The sequence below is a fragment of the Gymnoscopelus microlampas genome (genome assembly GCF_963454915.1).
Source record: "Gymnoscopelus microlampas genome assembly, chromosome: 1".
Classification (NCBI taxonomy): domain Eukaryota; kingdom Metazoa; phylum Chordata; class Actinopteri; order Myctophiformes; family Myctophidae; genus Gymnoscopelus; species Gymnoscopelus microlampas.
Genome location: NC_139962.1, coordinates 18,673,971 through 18,697,657, shown reverse-complemented (window position 1 = coordinate 18,697,657; position 23,687 = coordinate 18,673,971). Strand labels below are relative to the sequence as shown.

The window sequence follows — 23,687 nt, the reverse complement described above, 5'->3', positions numbered from 1 at the left end:
TCTTTTTCATGTCAAGGACCCCCAAAATGATATGTATTTGGCCGCGGACCCCGATCTCAACATATTTTGTTCCAGGGACCCCCCAGAAGCAAAGAATAGAGTTAAAATGTTCGCTTTAAACAATATATATATTCAAAAATGTGAACGCATTTCACAATTTTTCAAAAATAGCAGATCTACAAGCTCATAGCGCAGCACTTGGTGCCGCGCTATGAGCTTGTATATCTGCTATTTTTGAATAGTCAAAGTCACAGTCTGACTAAATGACACACACACTCTGTCGGAGCCACATACATGAGAACATGACCCGTTCTCCACATTTCTGTTTTTTGACCACTGCTGGACACTGACACTGCACTACAGTAAATAACTGCCATCTGAATTCAGCCAGATAAGTAGTCGTCCTCAATCAATACGTATCATTATCGTCACATTTAGGACACGTGAGCTACGAGGTGAAAGGATGGACATGTAAAAGTAGAGCATTGTACAGGGGAAATTGTCTTTTCTCTTCTTTTTTATTTAACCCATTGAGACATGGAGCGCATCTGTGTCACTTTTTCATTTGAGCAAAAAATAATTATTTTACACTTTGGCTATTCAAAAATAGCAGATATACAAGCTCATAGCGCGGCACCGAGTGCCGCACTATGAGCTTGTAGATCTGCTATTTTAGAAAAAACGTAAAAATGTGTGCAAATCTTTGAATATATATATATATATATATATATATATATATATATATATATATATATATATATATATATATATATATATATATAGTATTTCAAGCAAACATGAACTCAAATCTTTGCTTCTGGGGAGTCCCTGGAACAAAATATTTTGAGATGGGGGTCCGCGGCCAAATTCATATCATTTTGGGGGCCCTTGACATGAAAAAAGTTTGAAAACCACTGATATAGAAACATACGTTTTTCACAAAACCGTTTAGGATTTAGAAGACATTTTGCAGAATCGGAACCTCAGGCCTCAATGGGTTAAGCCGAGAGAGGGTTGTCTTTGGATGGGGGTATTACACCAAAGCAGTGCTTTGGCCCGGATGGGACATGGTGGATCTTTGCTTATACTCTTGGGTATACATGACTGCTTCAGTGCGGCTGGCACTGTCAGGTTAGCTATACGCATGGTGATGGGTTGACACGTACAGCCAAGCTCCGATGCACTGCCAAGCCTGGGCTTTGCACGGAAAATTGGTCTGGAGGCCGGTGTGTTGATAGAGAGAGAGAGAGAGCTCCTGGCATCTGCAGTGTTCCAAAGGAAACGACGGGCCACTGGGCACACAGACGATCTGGCACACTGCAGACCGTTATCTCATTCATACTGAAGCTATGCCTTGGACCGGTCGGTTGAATTGAGCAATCCTTCTAGTCTACCTTATCACTGAGAGCCACAGTCATGGACCATGTTTAACCCATTGCGGCCTGAGGTTCCGATTCTGCAAAATGTCTTCTAAATCCTAAACGGTTTTCTGAAAAAAACGTATGTTTCTATATCAGTGGTTCTCAAACTTTTTCATGTCAAGGACCCCCAAAATGATATGTATTTGGACGCGGACCCTCATCTAAAAATATTTTGTTCCAGGGACCCCCCAGAAGCAAAGATTTGAGTTCATTTTTTTTTGCTTTAAAATAATATATTATATTCAAAGATTTGCACTATTTTCACAATTTTTCAAAAATAGCAGATATACAAGCTCATAGCGCGGCACTCGGTGCCGCGCTATGAGCTTGTATATCTGCTATTTTTGAATAGCCAAAGTGTAAAATAATACTTTTTATCTCAAATCAAAAAGTGACAGTGATGCGTTCCAGGTCTTACTGGCTTAAAGAGACCACAGATACAGATATTTTAACATTCAGACACACTCTACGATAGTATTTCTCGTTGTAAATTGAATAGCATAAAGATAATGTATATATGAGGTATTTCTATATACGTAACTAGAAAATGGAAGCATCAAGATGGTAAGAACACTCATATGAGGACAAGAAAGATTCAGTAAAGTTCTCTTCACAAGCACATTTAACAATCTCTGTCAATTAAATACATCATAATGGTTTCTAATCAAATCATATTAGCTCAAGCAATTTTGTGTCACTGTGAAATGTGACACAAGATACATGGCTTTTAATAGCAGTGGGGATATGTGGTTTATGTATTTATTTTAAGCCCATCTAGCAGCTGGCTGAAAAGCCTGACAAGATATGTGTAGTTTACAGCTGCAAACTTGTTCTGCACAGAAAAAGATACTTAACTCATTGAGTGTCATTGTGTTTTCTTTGACGTGTTTTTGAAAAAAAATGGGGGAAAAAACGTTCAGAACCCAAGATATCATCATTTGAAGATTTGCTACTCCAATCACTTCTTGTTTAACTTATTACTGAAAAAGGCTGTATCTCGGCTCCTGAGCACTTTTTTTTTTACTATATATTTTTCAATGTTATTATGTTATTTTCAAAAGGCAGACAATTAATGTCAACAAGGTCCAATGACCTCGTTGACATTTGTGAAACCACACAGTGCAACCCTCAGTGATTAGCACCCATCAGGGGATCAATTATACTGGAGATAAATATTCTGTGACTACTTGAAAAAGGTAAAGAAAATTGAAAAATTGCTGGTACAGTTCGCAATCAGTTTTTTTATTTCATTGGCACTGAATGAGTTAAGGTGGCCACAAGTACACTTGGTACCTACAGTACACAATGTGGGCCACATGGCATGACAATGACAACTGCGTTTAATGTAAATTTGCATTAACTCTTTGCCTGCCAATGAAGAGATATCTCGTCACATTTTGCTAAGGTGCAGTCTATGCCAACGACGAGAATGACGAGATTTTGTGCTTTCAGTGGTGTTCCACTAGATGGCGCTGTTCCCTCGCCTATGGGTCACCGTTTGGCTCCCAGAGAAGCAGCGGGTCATGTGATCGCAAAAGAAAAAAAGACGGTTCACTTCCTTATTATTCGGTGTGGGAGAATGGCCTTTTCTCTGTTTCTGTTGCTTTTTGGCAAAAACAGCCTATATTCAACTTAATACTTTTAAACCATGCCCTGTGTACATACCTGCTATCAAATCTACCATTATACAGTAACTGCCTCATTCCAATGCTGCTTTTAACCACGCACTTTATGTTATATCATGCACCTAGCACCGTATGTAAATATGTTACAGTGCTGATTTCAACATATGTCCTGTTTTTCTGTTTCTCTCTTTTTCTTACTCTATACATTTCCCCTATTCTTGAAACTGCAACCAGCCTGTAAGACAAATCAGTAAGACTTGATCAAATCAAGTCTCTGGACCGCATGATGCTGTCAAAGACAGGAAATACATATTTTCAGAGGGACTATTATCACAAGATGTGTTTTATACCACGTCTATAATATTCCAGAAACACTGAAAGACGTGTGGACTAGTCGAGCATACAAGATCTCTGAACAGACATGAATTAAGTTTACCTCAATACTGATGATTGAAGGGCATACACCTGTATGCCGGCTATTGGATTTACAGAGTACGATACAAACGTTTGATCCTAGACTTGAGGCTGCCAGCAGGGGGTTTATTCACGGCAGAAATAACGACGGCAGACTGAATTCTGTACCTGCGTTGACCTCCAGCAATCGCGTCTTCTTCTGTTGTCTCTCCCGCTTCTCTCGCTCAGCCTTCTCCTTGGCTGCCTGTGCCCTCCTTTGCTTCTCCTCTGCTTCTCTCCTCCGATGGTTCTCCTTGAGCGCTTGCTGTGGAGGGGAATGAATAGTGAGTGAGTGAAAGACACACAGACAGGGAGAGAGAGTAGGGTATATGTCAGAAGCAGCTGTCAAACCCTGCAGACGTCTTTATCAGAAGCCCCATTAAGTCATAAAGACCGGGAGAAGCATCTGAGTCCGTTTTTTATTTGAGCTAAAAAAAAAGCATTATTTTACACGTTGGCTATTCAAAAATAGCAGATATACAAGCTTGTAGATCTGCTATTTTTGAGAAATCGTAAAGATTTGTGCAAATCTTATGAATATATTTTTTTTCAAGCGAACATTTTTAACTCAAATCTTTGCTTCTGGGGGTCCCTGGAACAAAATTTCTTAGATGGGGGTCTGCGGCCAAAATACATATAATTCTTGGGGCCCTTGACATGGAAAAAGTGTGAGAACCATTGAAAAATAGCATATATACAAGCTCGTAGCGCGGCACTCGGTGCCGCGCTATGAGCTTGTATATATGCTATTTTTCAATAGCCAAAGTGTAAAATAATGCTTTTTAGCTCAAATCAAAAAAATGTTACAGATGCGTTCCAGGTCTTAATGGGTTAAAGTCCGATGACACCTGTTAGGCGCCTGAGCATGCCGGTCTTCTCTAGCACAAAAAAGACCAGATACGAGAAATACAAAGACAGAGAGAGAGAGAGAGAGAGAGAGAGAGGTAGTAAGAGGAACAACATAAGATGAGTACGGCTCGGTCGAGTGTTCATTTCACCGAAAATGTTCCGTTTTTTTGTTCTAGTTTTGTCTTTCACGCTTGCCCCCATTAACATCTGGAGTCTTGTAAAAGGCTTTCATTCTATTGTCTGGGATGAGAGGGTAGGTCGGTGTGTTGGAGACAGCCATCTGTTAACTTAGGGGAGAGAAAAGGCTCGTCTGACACAGCCACTGTTCTGAACTCTGGCTTATACTTCTCTCTTGTTCTATGGCTGCTTATTGAAGAGCAATATCACAGACACTGTGTCACGATACAGACGGGAACGAGAAAGAGAAGAAAGGTGAGATGCAAACACATCAACAAAACAAAGCTAAACGTGGAAGCACAAGTACGTGATTACAGTAGCCTCCTTAACCCATTAAGACCTGGAACTGTGTCATTTATAGATTTGAGCTAAAAAGCTTTTATTTACACTTTGGCTATTCAAAAATAGCAGATATACAAGCGCATAGCGCGGCACCGAGTGCCGCGCTATGAGCTTGTAGATCTGCTATTTTTGAAAAATCGTGAAAATGTGTGCAAATCTTTGAATATATATATTTTTAAAGCAAATAGTTTTAACTCAAATCTTTGCTTCTGGGGGGTCCCTGGAACAACATATTTTGATGGGGGTCCGCGGCCAAATACATATGATTCTGGGGGTCCTTGACATGAAAAAGATTGAGCACCACTGATATAGAAACATACGTTTTCAGAAAACTGTTGAGATTTAGGAGACATGTTTACAACAACCGTCTGAGTTTGACATGTGCTCACGGCATGGTCCTCACATCTACCCGCTGGCCCTTTTCAAATCCCTGTGCATTTCAGTGGCCTTCCTCCAGGTAATCTTTTTTTTTTAAATAATTGACACAGTGGCACGCGCATAGAGCTAATAGAGGGGTTTCATGACAGGCCTTTTGGTCAAAAGATATGCTACCATGCAATCTGGAAATGATTGTATGAATAAACATATACTGTATTAACACATTGCCAGCCAAGGCCAAGGAATATATGCCTTCTATTAAATCCATCACTTTCAATTTATTTATTTTTTTGAAAATTCCACAAGGGGCACTCTAACACAGCTTAGGAATGATCCCTCGTCACTCAGAGAAGCAGTAGACGGATGTGACGTCATTAAAGGTTCTATGAGATTCATTTTCACTTTTTTTATTTTTTATGTTTTTTTGGGGGGTTTTATGACCTCAATTACACCCAAAAAAATTGAACTTTGAACATTCAGTGGATTTTCTGTGGTCTGGGGTTTTCTGAATAATTAGGCTGAAAAGTAATCTGAGCTTGGCCTTTCGGCAGTGATGTCACAGCCGATTAATCCCGCCCACTCTCCTCCTAGCCCCTCCCCTCCCCTATCATTTCCTTTGGGGCGGGGCGGAGCAGAGGCGATGATTGACAGGCAAAATCCCTCAACAGCGACATCCGCAGGCAAAGATGTATTTTTTCATTGCAGTTGAAAAGGCTTTAGAAATGTGAGAGAAAAACACTTGCCATGGATCACTGGAGTGGATTTTTTTGTTAAAACTTTCTATACACGTTTGAAGGACCATGACAAAGACTTTTAATGTGTGGTAAAACTGAACGTCATGACACCTTTAAAGAAAAACAAGAGCTATAGGTCAAAATGTTAATCGCCACCATGAGGCACCATCAGTTGACAAACTGAGTTGAGGCATTTTCTTCAAAACGGGCCAATACTGTAAACTTTGGAAGCCAATCTTAGCCAATCAGGACAAATTGGACAGATCCGTCTTGATCACATGACTATAGAGATAATGTGTACCGATTTGTGTGATGTTTGGACAAAACAGCATTTATTTAATATTAAAACAAAATAGTCCTGGTGGCACTATAACAGGTGGATGTGAAAGATTCTGCTCTGGCCTCCAGGCGGTGTGCCTACAACATGTCATCCGATCGACCGATCGGTCCGACGGTGCCGGAGATTAGCTTCTCACAGACAGAAGGCCGGACAGACGGACACACGGACGGACGGACAGAGACGAAAACATAGTCTCGGCAAAGACAATGATTTATGAAATAACTCCCACAGTAGCTTGCCTTCTTTTCTTTTCTTTGTACAGCGGACATGTGACATGGACGGCACATCTATCAAGAGTCAGTTCTTAGATAAGATATCTGCTATAGATTAACCAGCATAGGTGCAGGCTCCATCATCTCTCTTCCAGACGGTTGTTAAACTCACAGTAAGTGGTGTCGATAGCTCCATTATGCCCAAGCTGAGGGAGAGGCTGTGTATGATTTAATAGAGTGCTAGTATGATTGCCACCCTAATCAATAGCCAGGCACTTAGAGCTAGGGAGGCTGGGCTCTTATCAACCCAATGACTCTCCCCCCACGCCAGCCCCGCCAGGTGCATCACGGAGGGCCTGGTCAATTGAAGAAAAGTCATATCACACGAATAACATCGATGCATGCACACCCACATACACACCGACAGCATCGAGTGAGAACTACAATGGTAAGATGAGGACAGAGGGAGACAGGCGGCCATTTATAGACACTAGATGACAGCTTCTTGACAACTATATCAAACTGACCATTGTATGATCTGATTCTACAGTATCTTGCCACACTTATATATTCATTTTAGATCCATTATTGGTAGGGGCTCCTGAACCAGCAGCATCATAACCAGTGGTGGAAAGTAACTAAGTAAATGTACTTAAGTACTGTACTTAAGTACAATGTTGAGGTATGTGTACTTGTTTACTTGAGTACTTCCAATTTCCAATACTTTTACTTCTACTCCACTACATCTCAGAGGCAAACATTGTACTTTTACTCCACTACAATGATTTGAAAACTTTAGTTACTGGTTACTTTTCAGATATAAATTATGACATTATAAAACATACATTAACCACTTAAGCTCTATTTTATACCTAGGCTAGTTGAAAATAGCCGATCTACAAGCTCACAACTGTATATATATATATATATATATATATATATCCCACTTTTGCAAATACTTTCGCCTGCACACTTCACCGGGTATGGACTAGTTTGTAATAATTATACAAAAAAAGTAGCCATAACTTGAATTATTAGCAACACAATATTGTAGACTCACTCCTAGAACAGTCTCATTATAATCCTGTCACTGTTCTCCATGTACAGTGCATGTCATGTTCATATCTGGATGTTATGTGATGTGTGTACAACTGCGCCTTCTCGGTACAAACTGTACATTGTGATATATTTGCACGTCCCACACCTATTGCTGTATTCTATTTTAGTTTTGTTGACTGTTTCTTTATCTATGTACTGTGTGTGGTGGTCACCAGTGGTGGAAAAAAATACTCAAATGTTTTACTCAAGTAAAAGTATCAATACTGCAATGTAGAAGTACTCTGTTACAAGTACAAGTCTGGAATTAAAAATGTATTTGAGTAAAAGTACAACAATATTGGTATCAAAATGTACTTAAAGTACCAAAAGTAAAAGTAGTAAAATGTTTGAAAATAGCAGATCTACAAGCTTCTGGATCGTCTATTTTCAAATAGCCTAGGTATAAAATAGGGCTAGAGTGGTTAATGTATCTTTTATAATGTCATCATTTATATCTGCAAAGTAACTAGTAACTATAGTTTTCAAATAATTGTAGTGGAGTAAAAATACAATATTTGCCTCTGAGATGTAGTGGAGTAGAAGTAAAAAGTACTGAAAATTGTAAATACTCTAGTAAAGTAAAAAATACCTCAAAATTGTACTTAAGGACAGTACTTGAGTACATGTACTTAGTTACTTTACACCACTGGGGGTCACTGTTTATTTTATAAGCAATATTGCAAGAAACTATTAAAGGTACATACAGTACTGTAATAAGCTCGCCCTAACAATACTACGGAGAACCAAGTGAGCGAGTTTTGGAGGAATTCAAGGGGTTGGGCCACTGATGAGTCCATGAACTCTACCACCGCCAGGAATCCCACACAGACAGCTATAGAGGAGGAGGGCGGAGGAGGAGGTGGGAGATGGGATTGAATAACAATCCATCTCCTGGAGATGGGAGGGATGGAGGTAGGTAGGTAGAGGGGTGGGAGGGTGGCAAAGTGTGAGGAAAGGAGAAAAACAGACAGAGACAATCTGTCTCGTCGTGGTGGGGAGGTCCCTGCTCTAACATCTCCCCGGCAGAATATCCAATCTGAACAGGGACCCACCACACGGGGAGAGAGAGAGAGAGAGAGAGAGGGGAGAAATTAATATCCAACAGACTGAGTGTGTGGTATTAAAGCAGCGCGGAAGTCTATTTTTAACCCTTTAAGACCGGGAACGCATCTGTTTGTGTGTCATTTTAAGATTTATTTTTGGCTATTCAAAAATAGCCGATATACAAGCTCATAGCGCGGCACCGAGTGCCGCGCTATGAGCTTGTAGATCTTTGAATATAATATATTCAAAGATTTGCACTAATTTTCAAGATTTTTTATACATATACATTTTTAACTCAAATCTTTGCTTCTGGGGGGTCCCTGGAACAAAATATTTTGAGATGGGGGTCCACGGCCAAATACATATAATTTCGGGGGTCCTTGACATGAAAAATGTTTGAGTTTTATAGAAACATACGTTTTTTCAAAAAACTGCGGACTTAGAAGACATTTGTAGAATCCCTCCAGAAGCAAAGATTGGAGTTAAAAATGTTGGCTTTAGGAAAAATATATTCAAATATTTGCACATTATTTTCAAAAAAAAAAAAAAAAAAAAAAGCATATCTACAAGCTCATAGCGCGGCACTTGGTGCCGCCCTATGAGCTTGTAGATATGCTTTTTTTGAATAGCCAAAGAAATCTAAAGATGACACACAGAGATGCGTTCCCGGTCTTAATGGGTTAAATGAAAGCATCTCCTCCACAACATTAACTCTGATTTGATGGAATGTCTGTGTCGGTTGCTTGTAGCAACATCTGATTCACAAATGACTTATCTTAATGGGCACCCAATCTGCTAAATTACAGCCGGAGAGAGAATGAAAAAAAAAAAAAAAGAAGGGGAGCAGGAGAAATCACTCAGAATGCATTTTCAATAATGGACAACTAAGTGAATCCAGGTTTACGAAACAGACAGTTGTGATGCATGCGTAATGTGAAATTAGGCTAAACTCTTTTTGCCCATCCCCCCTGTTTTCTTTTCTCCAAGCCGCTCTCTCATTAAAAAGTCAACCTCAATTACGAAAGCAACATTTAAAGGAAATCACATTACAACACTCAAGCAAATCTGTATCCTGTCTCCAACTATGCCCCAACCGCTGTCATATAGACAGCAATCTAGTTAGTGCTGAAATCAGCGAGTTTAACTCTTTACGACCGGGAACGCATCTGTGTGTCATTTTTAGACTTTGTAGGGCTATTGAAAAATAGCAAATATACAAGCTCATAGCGCGGCACCGAGTGCCGCGCTATGAGCTTGTAGATCTGCTATTTTTGAAAAATCATGAAAAGTTGTGCAAATATTTCTTTTTTTTTTCTTTTTTTCCCCAGACATTTGTAACTCAAATATTTGCTTCTGGGGGTTCCTGGAAATAAATATTTTACAAATGTTCACTTTAGAATATATATAATCCAAGCTTTTGGCACTAATTTTCATGATTTTAAAAAGAATAGCAGATCTACAAGCTCATAGCGCGGCACTCGGTGCCGCGCTATGAGCTTGTATATCTGCTATTTTTGAATAGCCCAAAGAAAACCAAAAAAATGACACACAGATGCGTTCCCGGTCGTAATGCGTTAACAGCAGTCTGATGGACGGGATTGTTGATCACATTTATGACAAAATACATCTGTGCACAATAAAGCCGCTTATTGGATAGGTACTATATGACTGGCTTCTATTTTTTAATACAAAACCAAAGCAAAAGCATGTTATTATGTCAGCCTATTGCTAGAATGTGATGCACATAACAGCTGGACTATTACATGAACAACCGTGGGTCAATAGTAAAGCATTTTCTCAACGTTTAACTTTATCTACAGATGTGCCACTTCAAAACTTCACACGTTACTGTTCTTTCCCTGAAAGTGCCCTGAAAATGCATTTTTTCCTCCCTTTTCTGCCCTTAAAAATGCACTGTTTTGCCCCTGAAAAGAAGTTGTCACTACACACCCCCGCTTTTCCCTTCAACAGACAGCCATATACATGAGAACAAAAGAATGTGTGTTGAAGAAGGTGTCAGACTCATTATGAGGTGAAAGGTGATTTGAAGAGGTCCTTGACCAGTTGTAATTAGCATCATAAAAGCAGTGATCATCAAAATAATTCAGCATTTTAAATGCCCTTCTTTGTCCCTCTTATTGCCCTGGGAATCCCCTGACAATTTACTGTCTTGGCGATGGCAGGACATTTGAAGTTTTGAAATGGCACATCTGTAGCAGCTGGACTATTACATGGACAACCGTAGGTCAATAGTAATGCGTTTTCTCAACGTTTAACTTGATCTAACTTTTGTTTCCCTCCAAATGAGGCTTGTGTGACAGTTGTTCTGGATTGTGAGCTGGTGGTACAGATCCATCCTGATGATGTGTCTACTCTACACGGAGGCTAAATGAAGTCTTGGTCAAATCTACAGGGAGGGTTTGACTCTCAGTAACAGAGTGAATATAACGATTAGGCCCATAGCAGGTCAATACGACAAGTTGGCCCGTTTAAGCAAGGATCACTTCCACACTTTACAATGACAATCGAGCAAAGAAAATAAGCAGTTCAGGGCCCTGCCCACATTAACCATCCTGGTGGTTGTACTTAGCCAAGTGTTATGTATTATTGTTAATCGGCAACTGAATATTTCTTTGTGAATATAATGTTTATTTTGACCAATCTGCATGGTACAGTATGTCAACCCATTTAGACCTGGAACGCATCTGTGTCACTTTAGATTTATTTGGCTATTCAAAAATAGCAGATATACAAGTTCATAGCGCGGCACCGAGTGCCGCGCTATGAACTTGTAGATCTGCTATTTTTGAAAAATCGTGAAAACGTTTTTTTTTATTATTTTTTTCCGAAAAACTGTTAGGATTTAAAAAATGTTTAGAAGCGGCCTCAGGTCTTAATGGGTTAATAGAACAATTAATGTCAACGAGGTCGCGATGACCTCGTTGACATTATGTGAAACCACACAGTGCAACCCTCAGTGATTAGCAACCATCAGGGGATCATACTGGAGATACATATTCTGTGACTACTTGAAAATCTAAGAACATTTGCAAACATCTCTGGCACTGGGCGAACACGGCCAGAAATAAGCCTGGCACTGAATGAGTTAAGAGACAAAAGGAAATAAAAACAGTGAGGACTGTTCTTGAACAGCGGGGGGGGGGGGGGGGTTAAAAGGTCATGTAATCTAGTGATGGTTTCTTATGGTGCTCTCACTCTTACAGTAATATGGAGGTGAATGAGGGAGACCCAAAGTGTGACGGAGAGACAGATACAGTATATAAGATTGAAAGAAAGAACGAAAGACAGAAAGAAAGCAAGAAAGAGAACTCCCAGAGGAATATGCCCTCCGCTCTCCTTCGCTGCAGGTCTGCCCCCCCCCCCCCTCCTCCTCCTCTCCTGGATGTCCGCCATTAGACACGCTCAATTGGATTCCTGTCAGATCTGCGGCCTCGCCTGAGTCTGCTTCCTACGGGTGACTGAGCAGGCTGTGTGTGTGTGTGTGTGTGTGTGTGTGTGTGTGTGTGTGTGTGTGTGTGTGTGTGTGTGTGTGTTTGCGTTTGCGCATGTATGTGTGTGAAAGAGAACCAAACTACTTTCCTAAAAGGTTGCCAACACAACATATACACACACAGACTTGCACGCACGCGCATGTGCACACACGCACACACACACACACACACACACACACACACACACACACACACACACACACACACACACACACACACACACACACAGTTCAAGGCTCAATTCGCTCCAGGCAATGGTCTAAGGGAGCACAGTCCTATTAGCATGGGTCTCGGCGCGGCAGGGTAAACGCTGACACAGATTTGACCGCCAGGTTACAGCGCTGAGATTTACTGTACTGTACGCACTCGTTGACTGGTCCTAGCCTTGCCTCTCTCATGAAATGTGTCCGTGTTCTGACCCTGTGAGTGAATTGCTGAGAATGTAAGCTGCCTACATCTTGACCTACCCGCACGGGAATAAATAGGTACCCCGGGAGTGTTGACCATATAATGCTGGTCTTTCTAACACTTGCCCTTGTCACCTTTCAGAGGCGGTGTCATTAAATATAGTGTGGTCCGTTGCACAGGCTAGAGCTGTACAGTCGAACGAGGAAAGGAACTAAAAATAAGTAGAGGGGTTTAAAGGACAAATGCCAGGGGTCTGGCATGTTTAGTCCATTGACTACACCTTGTGGTACAATCATTTTGTTTGAAGGCATTTTTAAAAGGTAGGCAGAAAATAGTCAGTGTAGAAAAGATCGATCAACTAACTGAATTCAAACGTACATGAATTCAGTTAGTAATCTTTTTCATGTCAAGGACCCCTAAAATTATACGTATTTGGCCGCGGACCCCCATCTCATAACATTTTGATCCAGGGACCCCCCAGAAGGAAAGATTTGAGTTAAAAATGTTCGGTTAAAAATATATATATATTCAAAGATTTGCACACATTTTCACGATAAAAAAAAAATAGCAGATCTACAAGCTCATAGCGTGGCCCTCGGTGCCACGCTATGAGCTTGTATATCTGCTATTTTTGAATAGCCAAAGTGTAAAATAATGCTTTTTTATAGGATGTATTCAAACATACATGACTTATTAAAGGAGACATCCGGTCATTTTAAGTGTTATGTTTGATGTGTGTCAAATCACTTACCAACGTAGAAATGAAAATCGCGTGACTCCACAGATCCCCCTATCGACCCCCACCGTTGGCATTATAGGAGTATATAGGATAGCAGCAATTCGCCTATTTTAACAAATGTAAAGTCTGTTTTTTTCTCCTAGTACTCATTGTGGAGTCCCATGATAACGTAACAGGCGCTAAAACTCCCGAGAAGCTAACGGCTAATAACAGAACGAGCTAATGCTGGGGCTGCTTATCTCTCTGCATGGCAGCCCCAGGTTGCCAGGTCGGGAGAGAAACCAGCAACCAGCATTGAGTACTAGGAGAAAAAAACAGACTTTACATTTGTTAAAATAGGCGAATTGCTGCTATCCTATATACTCCTATAATGCCAACGGTGGGGGTCGATAGGGGGATCTGTGGAGTCACGCGATTTTCATTTCTACGTTGGTAAGTGATTTGACACACATCAAACATAACACTTAAAATGACCGGATGTCTCCTTTAACCACACAATGATATTTTGCTAAAACTGACTCATTTACTGAGGTTCGGTCATGTTATAATACTTCGGAGAAAATGTTCACAAACAATCTAATCTGAAATGTAAAAATAAATCCATTAACGGAAAAAAAAGGTCTATGTTTGTGTACAATTCTGCTCTGCCAAGCCAAAGTGCAGTAACTACGAAAAATAATCACAGAGAAAATGGCTTTAAAAGTGATTCAACTGGTCAGCCAAATGAGATATCGGCATATAAGTGACATTACACTAATTGTACATTTGTTCTTGAGGTAATTGTTTATCCCCCAAAATCACAAAGGCTAATTTGACCTTTGGGATACACAAATAAGTCGGTGTGTCCAAAAAACGTAGTTACTGCACTTTGGCTTGGCAGGGTAGAATACATGACCAAAGCTGTGAAAAGACAACTAAAAGGTATTGATATGGTCCTTTACGGTTGATGGTCTGCCTCAAATGGAATAGTTTTGAATGAAACTATTCCATTTAGTTTCATTCAAAACAATTTTCTTAATTATCAGTGCAGACTACTGTAGGTATGACAGCAAATTATTACAATACGACACTCTCCTTCATTTATATATTCATCGATACTTTTAATGCCTGAAATAACTATGTGTAGGCTCTCCATGCCAAAGAAACAGGTGCAAAATAAGGATTTAATTAAACAATGAATTAATTTGATTATATTACATACATTTATCTGTTTTTCACACTTTAGGCATGTGGGTGTGACAGTAATAATACACTGCGTTGCACTAATCATGTCAGAACATAATGTGAGTATGTGCATGAGCTCAGGATCATACTGACTGTACATCAGTGATTCTCAAACTTTTTCATGTCAAGGACCCTCAAAATTATATGTATTTGGCCGCGGACCCCCATCTCAAAATATTTTGTTCCAGGGACCTCAATGAAGCAAAAGATTTGACTTACAAATGTTCCCTTTAAAAATATATATTCAAAAGGTTTGCACACATGTTCACGATTTTTCAAAAAATAGCAGATCTATAAGCTCATAGCGCGGCACTTGGTGCCGCGCTATGAGCTTGTAGATCTGCTATTTTTGAATAGCCAAAGTATAAAAGGTTAAAGTGGTTAAAATTATCGTGACGCCCCAAGGACCCCCTGGACCCCACTTTGAGAACCAATGCTGTAGACAACAACATTATACCAAAGAATGCAGTGTGTGTAGATAAAACAATAGATAAGATATGGACGTCTATTACCTATAATTTGTGTCACGGTAAGGCTTCTTTTGTCTTTCTCAGGGGTTGAACCGTCACAGACACCAGATGGCAATAAAGCAGAGATAACTTCACGCTGCCTGACTCTGACTCTTTGAGTGTTCTCACACACACACACTCTGCCAGTCGGGAACCGGCAGGTGTTCCTTTTCTCAGACTCCGATGAGAATCTTTTTTTTTTTCTTTTTTTTTTTTTTCTTTATTTCTTTGTGCTGAAAACATTTATTTGTTTGTTTGTGTCTGAGTATATCCCATTAAGACCTGGAACGCATCTGTGTCACTTAACTCGCTGAGTGCCATTGACGTGTTTCACGTGTTTTACCGCAATGGCGCAATCGTGTGACGTGTTTTTGAAAAAAAAAAGGATGTGTCTCCTGAGCACATTTTTTTTACTATGTATTTTTGGCTGGCAAAATGTTTAAAATAGCAAATCTACAAGCTCACAACGCGTCACATCGCTTTTGGAAAAAAGCGTTCAGAACCTAAGATATCATCATTTGAAGATTTGCTGCTCCATTCACTTATTGTTTAACTTATTACTGAAAAAGGCTGTATCTCGGCTCCTGAGCACTTTTTTTTTACTATGTATTTTTGGCTGGCACAGTTCACAATATTTTTTTATTTCATTGGCACTGAATGAGTTAAGATTTCTTTGGCTATTCAAAAAATAGCAGATATACAAGCTCATGGCGCGGCACCGAGTGCCGCATCATGAGCTTGTATATCTGCTATTTTTTGAAAAATGTTAGCATTTAGAAAACATTTTTAGAATGGGCCTCAGGTCTTAATGGGATATGGATAGCTGGTGTGTCTACAGCCTCTGAGCTCATGCATACATCAGTGGCATTGAGGGTAAATACCGCTGGGAACAAAAAACGCATGCAGTCGTAGACCAAACAACAATAACACACATTCAACCGGTCTGTGTGTCTGTCCTGAGCATAACTCGGGCACCGTTGGACCGATTGACCTTAAACTCGGCGTGCGTGCCCCAGATAAGCCGGGGCTGTGCAGTGGCCCAATGGAAATCCGGTCTGAACAATTGTTTCCGAGAACCTGAAAAACCATGAATGTCTGCATCTGTCTGTCCGAGGGGTCTTTAGAGGATGTGTTTGGGGTGTTGTAGGCACCGGCTTCCCTGAATGGCGGAGCATTGCGTCAAGATTTTTTGGGGCACCATGCCCACTAGTGGTCGGTTTGCAATTAATCCAATATTAGAGGTATATGGTTGAAACTCCAAATAATTGACAGAAGAGATTTTTCAATGGATTCTCTTACTATTGGGTATGCTAAATAACATACTACAGATTTCTAAAGAGAGAATCTAAAGGCATCATTTTCAAGATGGCGTCTACGATGGCTGACGGGATCTTAAAATGCCTATAAACTGGGAGGGTATATGTAAAAAAAAAAAATCATAAACATTTGCAGTTGGTAACTAGTTTTAGATTGTTGGCATGGTGTTAGGTATGAGCATATGGTTTTCAAAAAACATTGCAAGTGAGTTGGGCTCATCCCCTAGTGGTCGGTTTGCAATCATTTTTGACACATTCCTTCCAAGCTATATAGTGTGTAATGTAATGTGTAGCGATTTGCGTGTTGTTTGGACAAAGTCTGTAGGAGTAATAGCAAATTTTGCAAAAATCGGCCTCCTGATGACGCTGCGTTGGTGATTTGAGGCACTGTGTTCAAAACGGACCACTTTTGCAAACTGTATATGTCAATCAGGATGGAATATGAAAAATTGGACTGATCCGTCTTGATGACATGACTATAGAAATAATGTGTACCGATTTGCGTGATGTTTGGAGACAATCTGTAGGAGTAATATAAAAACAATTATTTGCCAAAAAAGGCCTGCTGGTGGCGCTATAATAGGCCAATGTGAAAAGGGTGGCATTTCTTCCTCGGCCTAGTGGGAATGGGCATAAAAAGTTTCACGATTTTGTTCAAAACGGAGCCATGCCTGCAAACTTTAGATGCTAATCAGGATGGAATATGAAGAATTTGACAGATCCGTCTTGATCAGACGACTATAGAGATGATGTGTCCCACCACGGCAGAGTCTAGGGCAGGGGTAGGCAACCTTTATTATCAAAAGAGCCATTTTTGGCCCAAAATGAATTAAAAATCTTTCTTTTTTTAAATATTACTTTTTTATTGTTTGCTATACCAGTAAGCCAGCAGCGTTGGTGGTGAAAGCAAACAAACGTCCTCCTAGCATTCTTTATTTTCCTTCAATAATTTGTTTCTTATTTTTATCTGGTGTATAGGTGCCACTTTTTTCTTTACAAAAGGATTATGTAAGAATAACTTTATACCTACTGCAATAATACATTATTATTAAAATGTAAAAAAACAAACAAACAAGAAAACCTCTTATTCCTTTGCATACGTCTTTGCCCAAGCAACTGGGAGCCACGGGAGAGAGAGAGGGCCTAAGGGCCACATGCGGCAGAGCAGCAGGTTGCCTACCCCTGGTCTAGGGGTTTGAATCCACCGTGTTGCATTCGGCTTGGATTTGAGTTAAAAATGTTCGCTTTAAAAAACCTATATTCAAAGATGTGCACACATTTTCAAGATTTTTCAAAAAATAGCAGATCTACAAGCTCATAGCGTGGCACTCGGGACTCAGCAACCAGCTGAAATGGACATTCCATGCATATCCTTGTCATGAATATTCTGACATGATTTCTAAGAAAAAGCAGTGCAAGAAAATGCATATATGCCATCAATACGGTACTGTATATGCATTTACTGATGTATTCAGTATTCATGACCCAAGCAACTTAACAGAGAAGGTGAGGGGAGGGAGAGAGAGAGAGAGAGAGAGAGAGAGAGAGAGAGAGAGAGAGAGAGAGAGAGAGAGAGAGAGAGAGAGAGAGAGAGAGAGAGAGAGAGAGAGAGAGAGAGAGAGCGCGAGAGAGAGAGAGAGAATTTGTATTATAACAGTGACTTCACTCCAGCGTTCATTCTCCACATTTCTGATCATTAAATACTTTCCAAACAATAAATAGAATGAAATCCGTCTAATCACTGTGGCAGCCAAGTGGAAAATAACTTTCCATTTCAAATGGTTTCATTTGAAAAAAAAAAGAAAATATACTGTCAGATTACCAAGTCTAACATTTAGAATAGGAATGAGGTACAGAAGGCTTAATTACACATCAAGTACGACCCCCCCCCCCCCCCCCCACACACACACACACACACACCCCACTTCCATCTAGCACTCTCTCGCATGGAGCCAGACTCACAACTTTGGCTGACAAGAAAAATCTGAAGCAGAATTGAGCAGTAAGCAGAGGAAAAAAATGGCCAAAGGGGTGTGAAAACCATTTCTGTGTGACGCAGATGTCAGATGGGTGCAGGGCAGTGACTCCAGCAGGCTAATTAACTACTATTATCTGTCGTGCCCACTGGCCTATGCCGCTAATCCTGCTGATTAAACACAGAGGGGTTTTCTTTTTGGCTCCACAGAGCAACAGAACGATAAGGACATGGAGCTTTCTGATGATGGAGTCTGTCTGTCCATGAACTGGAAAGGAATTGGACTGACTCTGCTCTCGGCAATGCCTCACAAAGATAATGCTTATGCATTTGAATATTGGCAGTGGATTGGAGCATCTCCAGTCTGAGACCCCATGTACACCTGGCATTAAAAATCTGCATCTGGGTGTAAGATGCACTGCATAAACCATCCCAAGAGGTGGTTTCAGATGCATTGTAGCACAAGTTGCATACTGAACAGTATCCTCTCTACATAAGGTAAAGGTTGGAAGGAAGGTTAAGAAGGTACTGTAGTTTTGGTGGATTTGTAGTCTCGCGTCACCAGACTGTTGCCTCCCACAATTTACAAATGTTTCCGGCATACAGTCTGGGACTCGGAAGCTCTAAAAATGCTTAAGGGGAAAGCGGAAGCCCCTCCCCTACCCACTTCCGTTTTAGCATTGTGCAGTGGCGCAAAGGAGTCCGACTGGAATCAAAACAAAAAGTGTTAAATAATATAAATATGATATATGTATGAATATATATACAAATATATATATGTATCATATATGATACATATATGAATATAATGATAAACAATCCTCGCACAAATAACATGAATCTACCTATGACTCCCTATGCTTCCGCCTCGGTTCTGTTTCCACTGGGACTACAGGTCCGCGGGCACCGCGTCGTGATTGGTCGAATGTTTTTCCGGTCTGAGTAGCTTCCGTTAAGCAGCTTTCGGGAAGTGGAGTTCCAGACTCTATATAGCATTCAGAGATTGTGGAATAGTTGTCTGGTGACGCGAGACTAGTGGATTTGCAATGTTGACAAACTACTTCCGGCTACAATCGACTCGTGCACAAGTTGCATACAGTGTAAAACAAGTGCTAAGACAAATCCTTTTCAAATAAACCTTAAAGGTTTCATGAAATTCAGTTTTACAACCCATTAAAAGTCTTCGTCATGGTCCTTCAAACGTGTATAAAAAGGTTTAACTGAACATTCCACTCCAGTGAGCCATTGCAGGTGTTTTTCTCTCACATTTCTAAAGCCTTTTCAACTGCAATGTCAAAAGTATGTTTTGCCTGCGGGTGTCGCTGTTGAGGGATTTTGCCTGTCAATCATCGCCTCTGCCCCCCCCCCCCCCCCCCCCCCCAAGGAAAGGATAGGGGAGGGGAAGGGGTGGGATTAAGTGGCTATGACATCAAAGTCAAGGGGCCAATCCCAGATTACTTTTCAGCCTAATTATTCAAAAAACCCCAGACCACAGAAAATCCACTGAATGTTCAAAGTTCAGGTTTTTTTTGGGTGTAATTGAGGTCATAAATCCCCCCAAAAAACATAAAAAATAAAATGAATGTCATAGAACCTTAAAAAAAAGGTCATGTAGATTAAAATAGTTATGTATGGTTGGTTTGGATACACAAACGTGAATACATTTTCCAATTCAAGTGTGCCCTCCATGAATCTGAGACTATAACAACATGTGAATTAATACATCAGTGGGAAACACTATTGCAGTATAAGAAAACCGCAAGCATCGATACGTTTATGGCAATGTTCCTGCAGCAGTACTGAAATTGGTACACGTGTAAAAAAATCCCTGACAGCAATGATTTTACGTTAGTCTTGCATTGTCTATTGGTAAATAAATCAGTAGCACATGGACCTGTTTTGTAATTAATTGAATTAAGCTGAGTGCGGATAGCGGGACGAGTAAATTATGCTACAAAAGGTGATATAATTTCTATGAAACACAAAAGTGAGAATTCCTTACATTCAGCCCAGTTCTAATCTACACAAACACGAGTTTCCTCAGCCATACTCACAGCGAACATGGAGCGAAAGTTGCTGAGGTCGGTGAACAGCTCCTCCACCGAGGTCTTTTTGGGGTCAACGGCAAAATACTCCACCATGTTCTGGTAGAGTGTCTCCATGTTGGCGTGCAGGTTGACCAGCTTCCCGTACTGCTCCCGTGCATACTGAGCAAAGCTGTGAGGGCAAAGGTCAAGGCAAACAAAACATTGCTTGAACATAATACAAAGCAGAATCCTGAGTGTTTTACCTTGAGACCCAAAAGGTAGCTCTATTAGCGGACAACGATGTCGGTCCGTCTATTCCAAACTTTGGTCCCAAGCGAGACGTCTCCAATACGGTCTGGTTGGCCATGGAATGTTATGTTATGTGCCCTTTCATTTACCCAGTGGATGAACTCTAGTTCGGCATGTAAGTGAAAAGCATGCAAGCTTAAAATCTACGGGAGCAGCATTAATAATGAGATATAATGATAGTCAGGAGACGCGGGGGAACACAAAATCTCTCTGCTCACCGGAACATGAAACGAGGTCTCCAAACACAGTGCATGGCCTTTACTATTGAAATCAGAATCACTGTAGCCTAATGTCTCCACAGATGAGACATCTGTGGTATTTTGACATTTGAACTTAATATTTAAAGTTAGGTTATATATTAAAGGTTTCATGACTTTCAGTTTTGCAACACATTAAAAGTCTTCGTCATGGTCCTTCAAACGTGTATAAAAAGTTTAAACTGAACATTCCACTCCAGTGAGCCATTGCAGGCATGTTTCTCTCACATTTCTAAAGTCTTTTCAACTGCAATGTCAAAAGTAGTCTTTGCCTGCGGGTGTCGCTGTTGAGGGATTTTGCCTGTCAATCATCGCCTCTGCTCCGCCCCCGCCAACGGAAATGATAGGGGAGGGGAGGGGCGGGGAGGAGAGGGGGCGGGATTAAGTGACTATGACATCAAAGTCAAGGGGCCAATCCCAGATTACTTTTCAGCCTAACTATAAAAAAAAAAACAGACCACAGAAAATCCACTTTTTTGGGGCGTAATTGAGGTCATAAAATCCCCCAAAAAACATAAAAAATAAAAAAAAGTGAAAATGAATGTCATAGAACCTTTAAAGCATGCCAATGTCAACCACTGCAGACGTGCTAGTTATAGTGTTATTAACACACACTACAGATTTGGGTAAAATAACAGGGGTTAAGACACTGAATGTGTCTCCACCCTATAGACAGAGCAGAAATGCATGGTGGGTTTTTTCACACTTGTTGCTTCAGTATGGCAACTCCACATGAGCACATCTGCCCAGAGGCTGGAGAGCACTCAGAAGAGTCCTTGACTGTGGAGTTGGTGGTGGGAGCCCCCACTGTATGTTCTCAGATAACTGTTACAATGTGTCCACAGTGCTGACTCCCCGCAGCACACAGCCATCTGTGACTCACGTCTGGCTTTTTGGTATCGTGTGTGTGTCTGTGTGTAGTAGCTGTGTCTGTGTGTGCATACAGTATGTATGTGTGTATATGCAGTGGTGGAAACAAGTACTCAAATTCTTTACTTAAGTCAAAATAAAATACTGCAATATAAAACTACTCTGCTACAAGTAAAAGTCCAGCATTCAAAATGTGCTTGAGTAAAAGTACAACAGTATTGGCATCAAAATGTACTTAAGGTATCAAAAGTAAAATTAATAAATATTTGAAAATAGCAGATCTACAAGCTCACAACGCGATGCGACGTGTTGTGAGCTTGTAGATCTGCTATTTTCAAATAGCCGAGGTGTAAAATAGGGCTAAAGTGGTTAATGTATGTTTTATAATGTAATAATTTATACCTGAAAAGTAACTAAAGTTTTCAAATTAATGTAGTGGAGTAAAAGTATAATGTTTGCCTCTGAGATGTAGTGGAGTAGAAGTAAAAGTATTGGAAATTGGAAATACTCAAGTAAAGTACACATACCTCAAAATTGTACTTAAGTACAGTACTTAAAGGGATTGTAGGCAACATTAAGCCTAAATTAAAAAAAAATATATATATATATATTTTGCATTTTTTCCCCCTCTATCAGCCACTATATAATGATGCTGGGGTGTTTTCCTGCATTGAAACACAGTCCTCTTTCTGAAATCCGTATTTTCCCTACTGTTTGTGTTTGTCCGGGGCGTAAATTAACGCACGCATGTGCGCGTCCGTGCTTGTCCGTGTGAACTTTTTACTTTCGGTTTTAAAACTCTCTCTAACTTATTTTTTGAGGCACATAATTTACTTTTAAGATAGCGTTTGGATAGAATTTAGTTGTTTAACTTCATATATGTGGTCAATTTATCATGAAAGAGCCTATTTAAAAATAAAAATTCAGAGAACCAGCAGGGGCGGGCAGTAACACGCATTGTATCCGAAGAAAGCAACCTATTTTCGGCATGGCCCGTTCATAAGTCCCCTTAAAAGTCCCCCTGCATCACCCCCTGGCGGCCGGGGAAACGAACTGCCAAACATAAACAGTAGGGAAAATACGGATTTCAGAAAGAGGACTGTGTTTCAATGCAGGAAAACACCCCAGCATCATTATATAGTGCCTGATAGAGGGGAAAAATGCAAAATATATATATATACATATTTTTTAAATTTAGGCTTAATGTTGCCTACAATACCTTTAAGTAAATGTACTTAGTTACTTTCCACCACTGTGTATATGTAATGCCCAAATTCTTTCATTTTTATAAAAAAAAGTAAGAATGACAGGATCGATGCGTCGCCAAGCCGACGCGGCCGATAAAAGTCTGCTACTGCAATGCATGGTGGGAGCAAACCATGGAAAATATAGCTCGGTATGTACGCTTATCTTCTCTGAAATGGACATGATCTCTCTCTCTCGCGCACACACACGCACACACACACACACACACGCACACACACACACACACACACACACACGCGCGCACACGCACACACACACCCGCACACACAAACATAAAGGTGAACAAACCTTTGAAGGAGATGAAAGTCTAGGAGCCACAATAGAGTGAATAGGTTACAGAGGATTTGAAGAGTGAACAAATCAATAGATACATAGAAGGGCAGAGAAAAAAGAGAATATTTGGAAAATGTCAAGAAACACATTTAGGGCCTGATTAGGCCCTGTGCCTCTAATTTTACATTCCGCATAAAGGTTGGCGGCGGCTTTTAACCCTTTAAGACCTGAGGCCGCTTCTAAGAACTTTCTAAATCCTAACAGTTTTTTGAAAAAAATAAAAATAAAAAAAAACATTCACGATTTTTCAAAAATATCAGATATACAAG

General features: G+C 40.4%; 1 protein-coding gene across 1 annotated transcript in view; it reads right to left on the bottom strand.

The window, feature by feature from the left end:
* LOC311050480 (protein diaphanous homolog 3-like) overlaps positions 1-23,687 on the bottom strand; it is a 380,395-nt gene that overhangs the window by 111,946 nt on the left and 244,762 nt on the right. Inside the window, exons 25-26 of the mRNA XM_084064564.1 lie at positions 20,411-20,573; positions 3,629-3,764 (exon numbers count right to left, since the gene is read on the bottom strand). Coding sequence (XP_083920690.1) covers positions 3,629-3,764; positions 20,411-20,573 — 299 coding nt within the window. The remainder of the gene's footprint in view (positions 1-3,628; positions 3,765-20,410; positions 20,574-23,687) is intronic.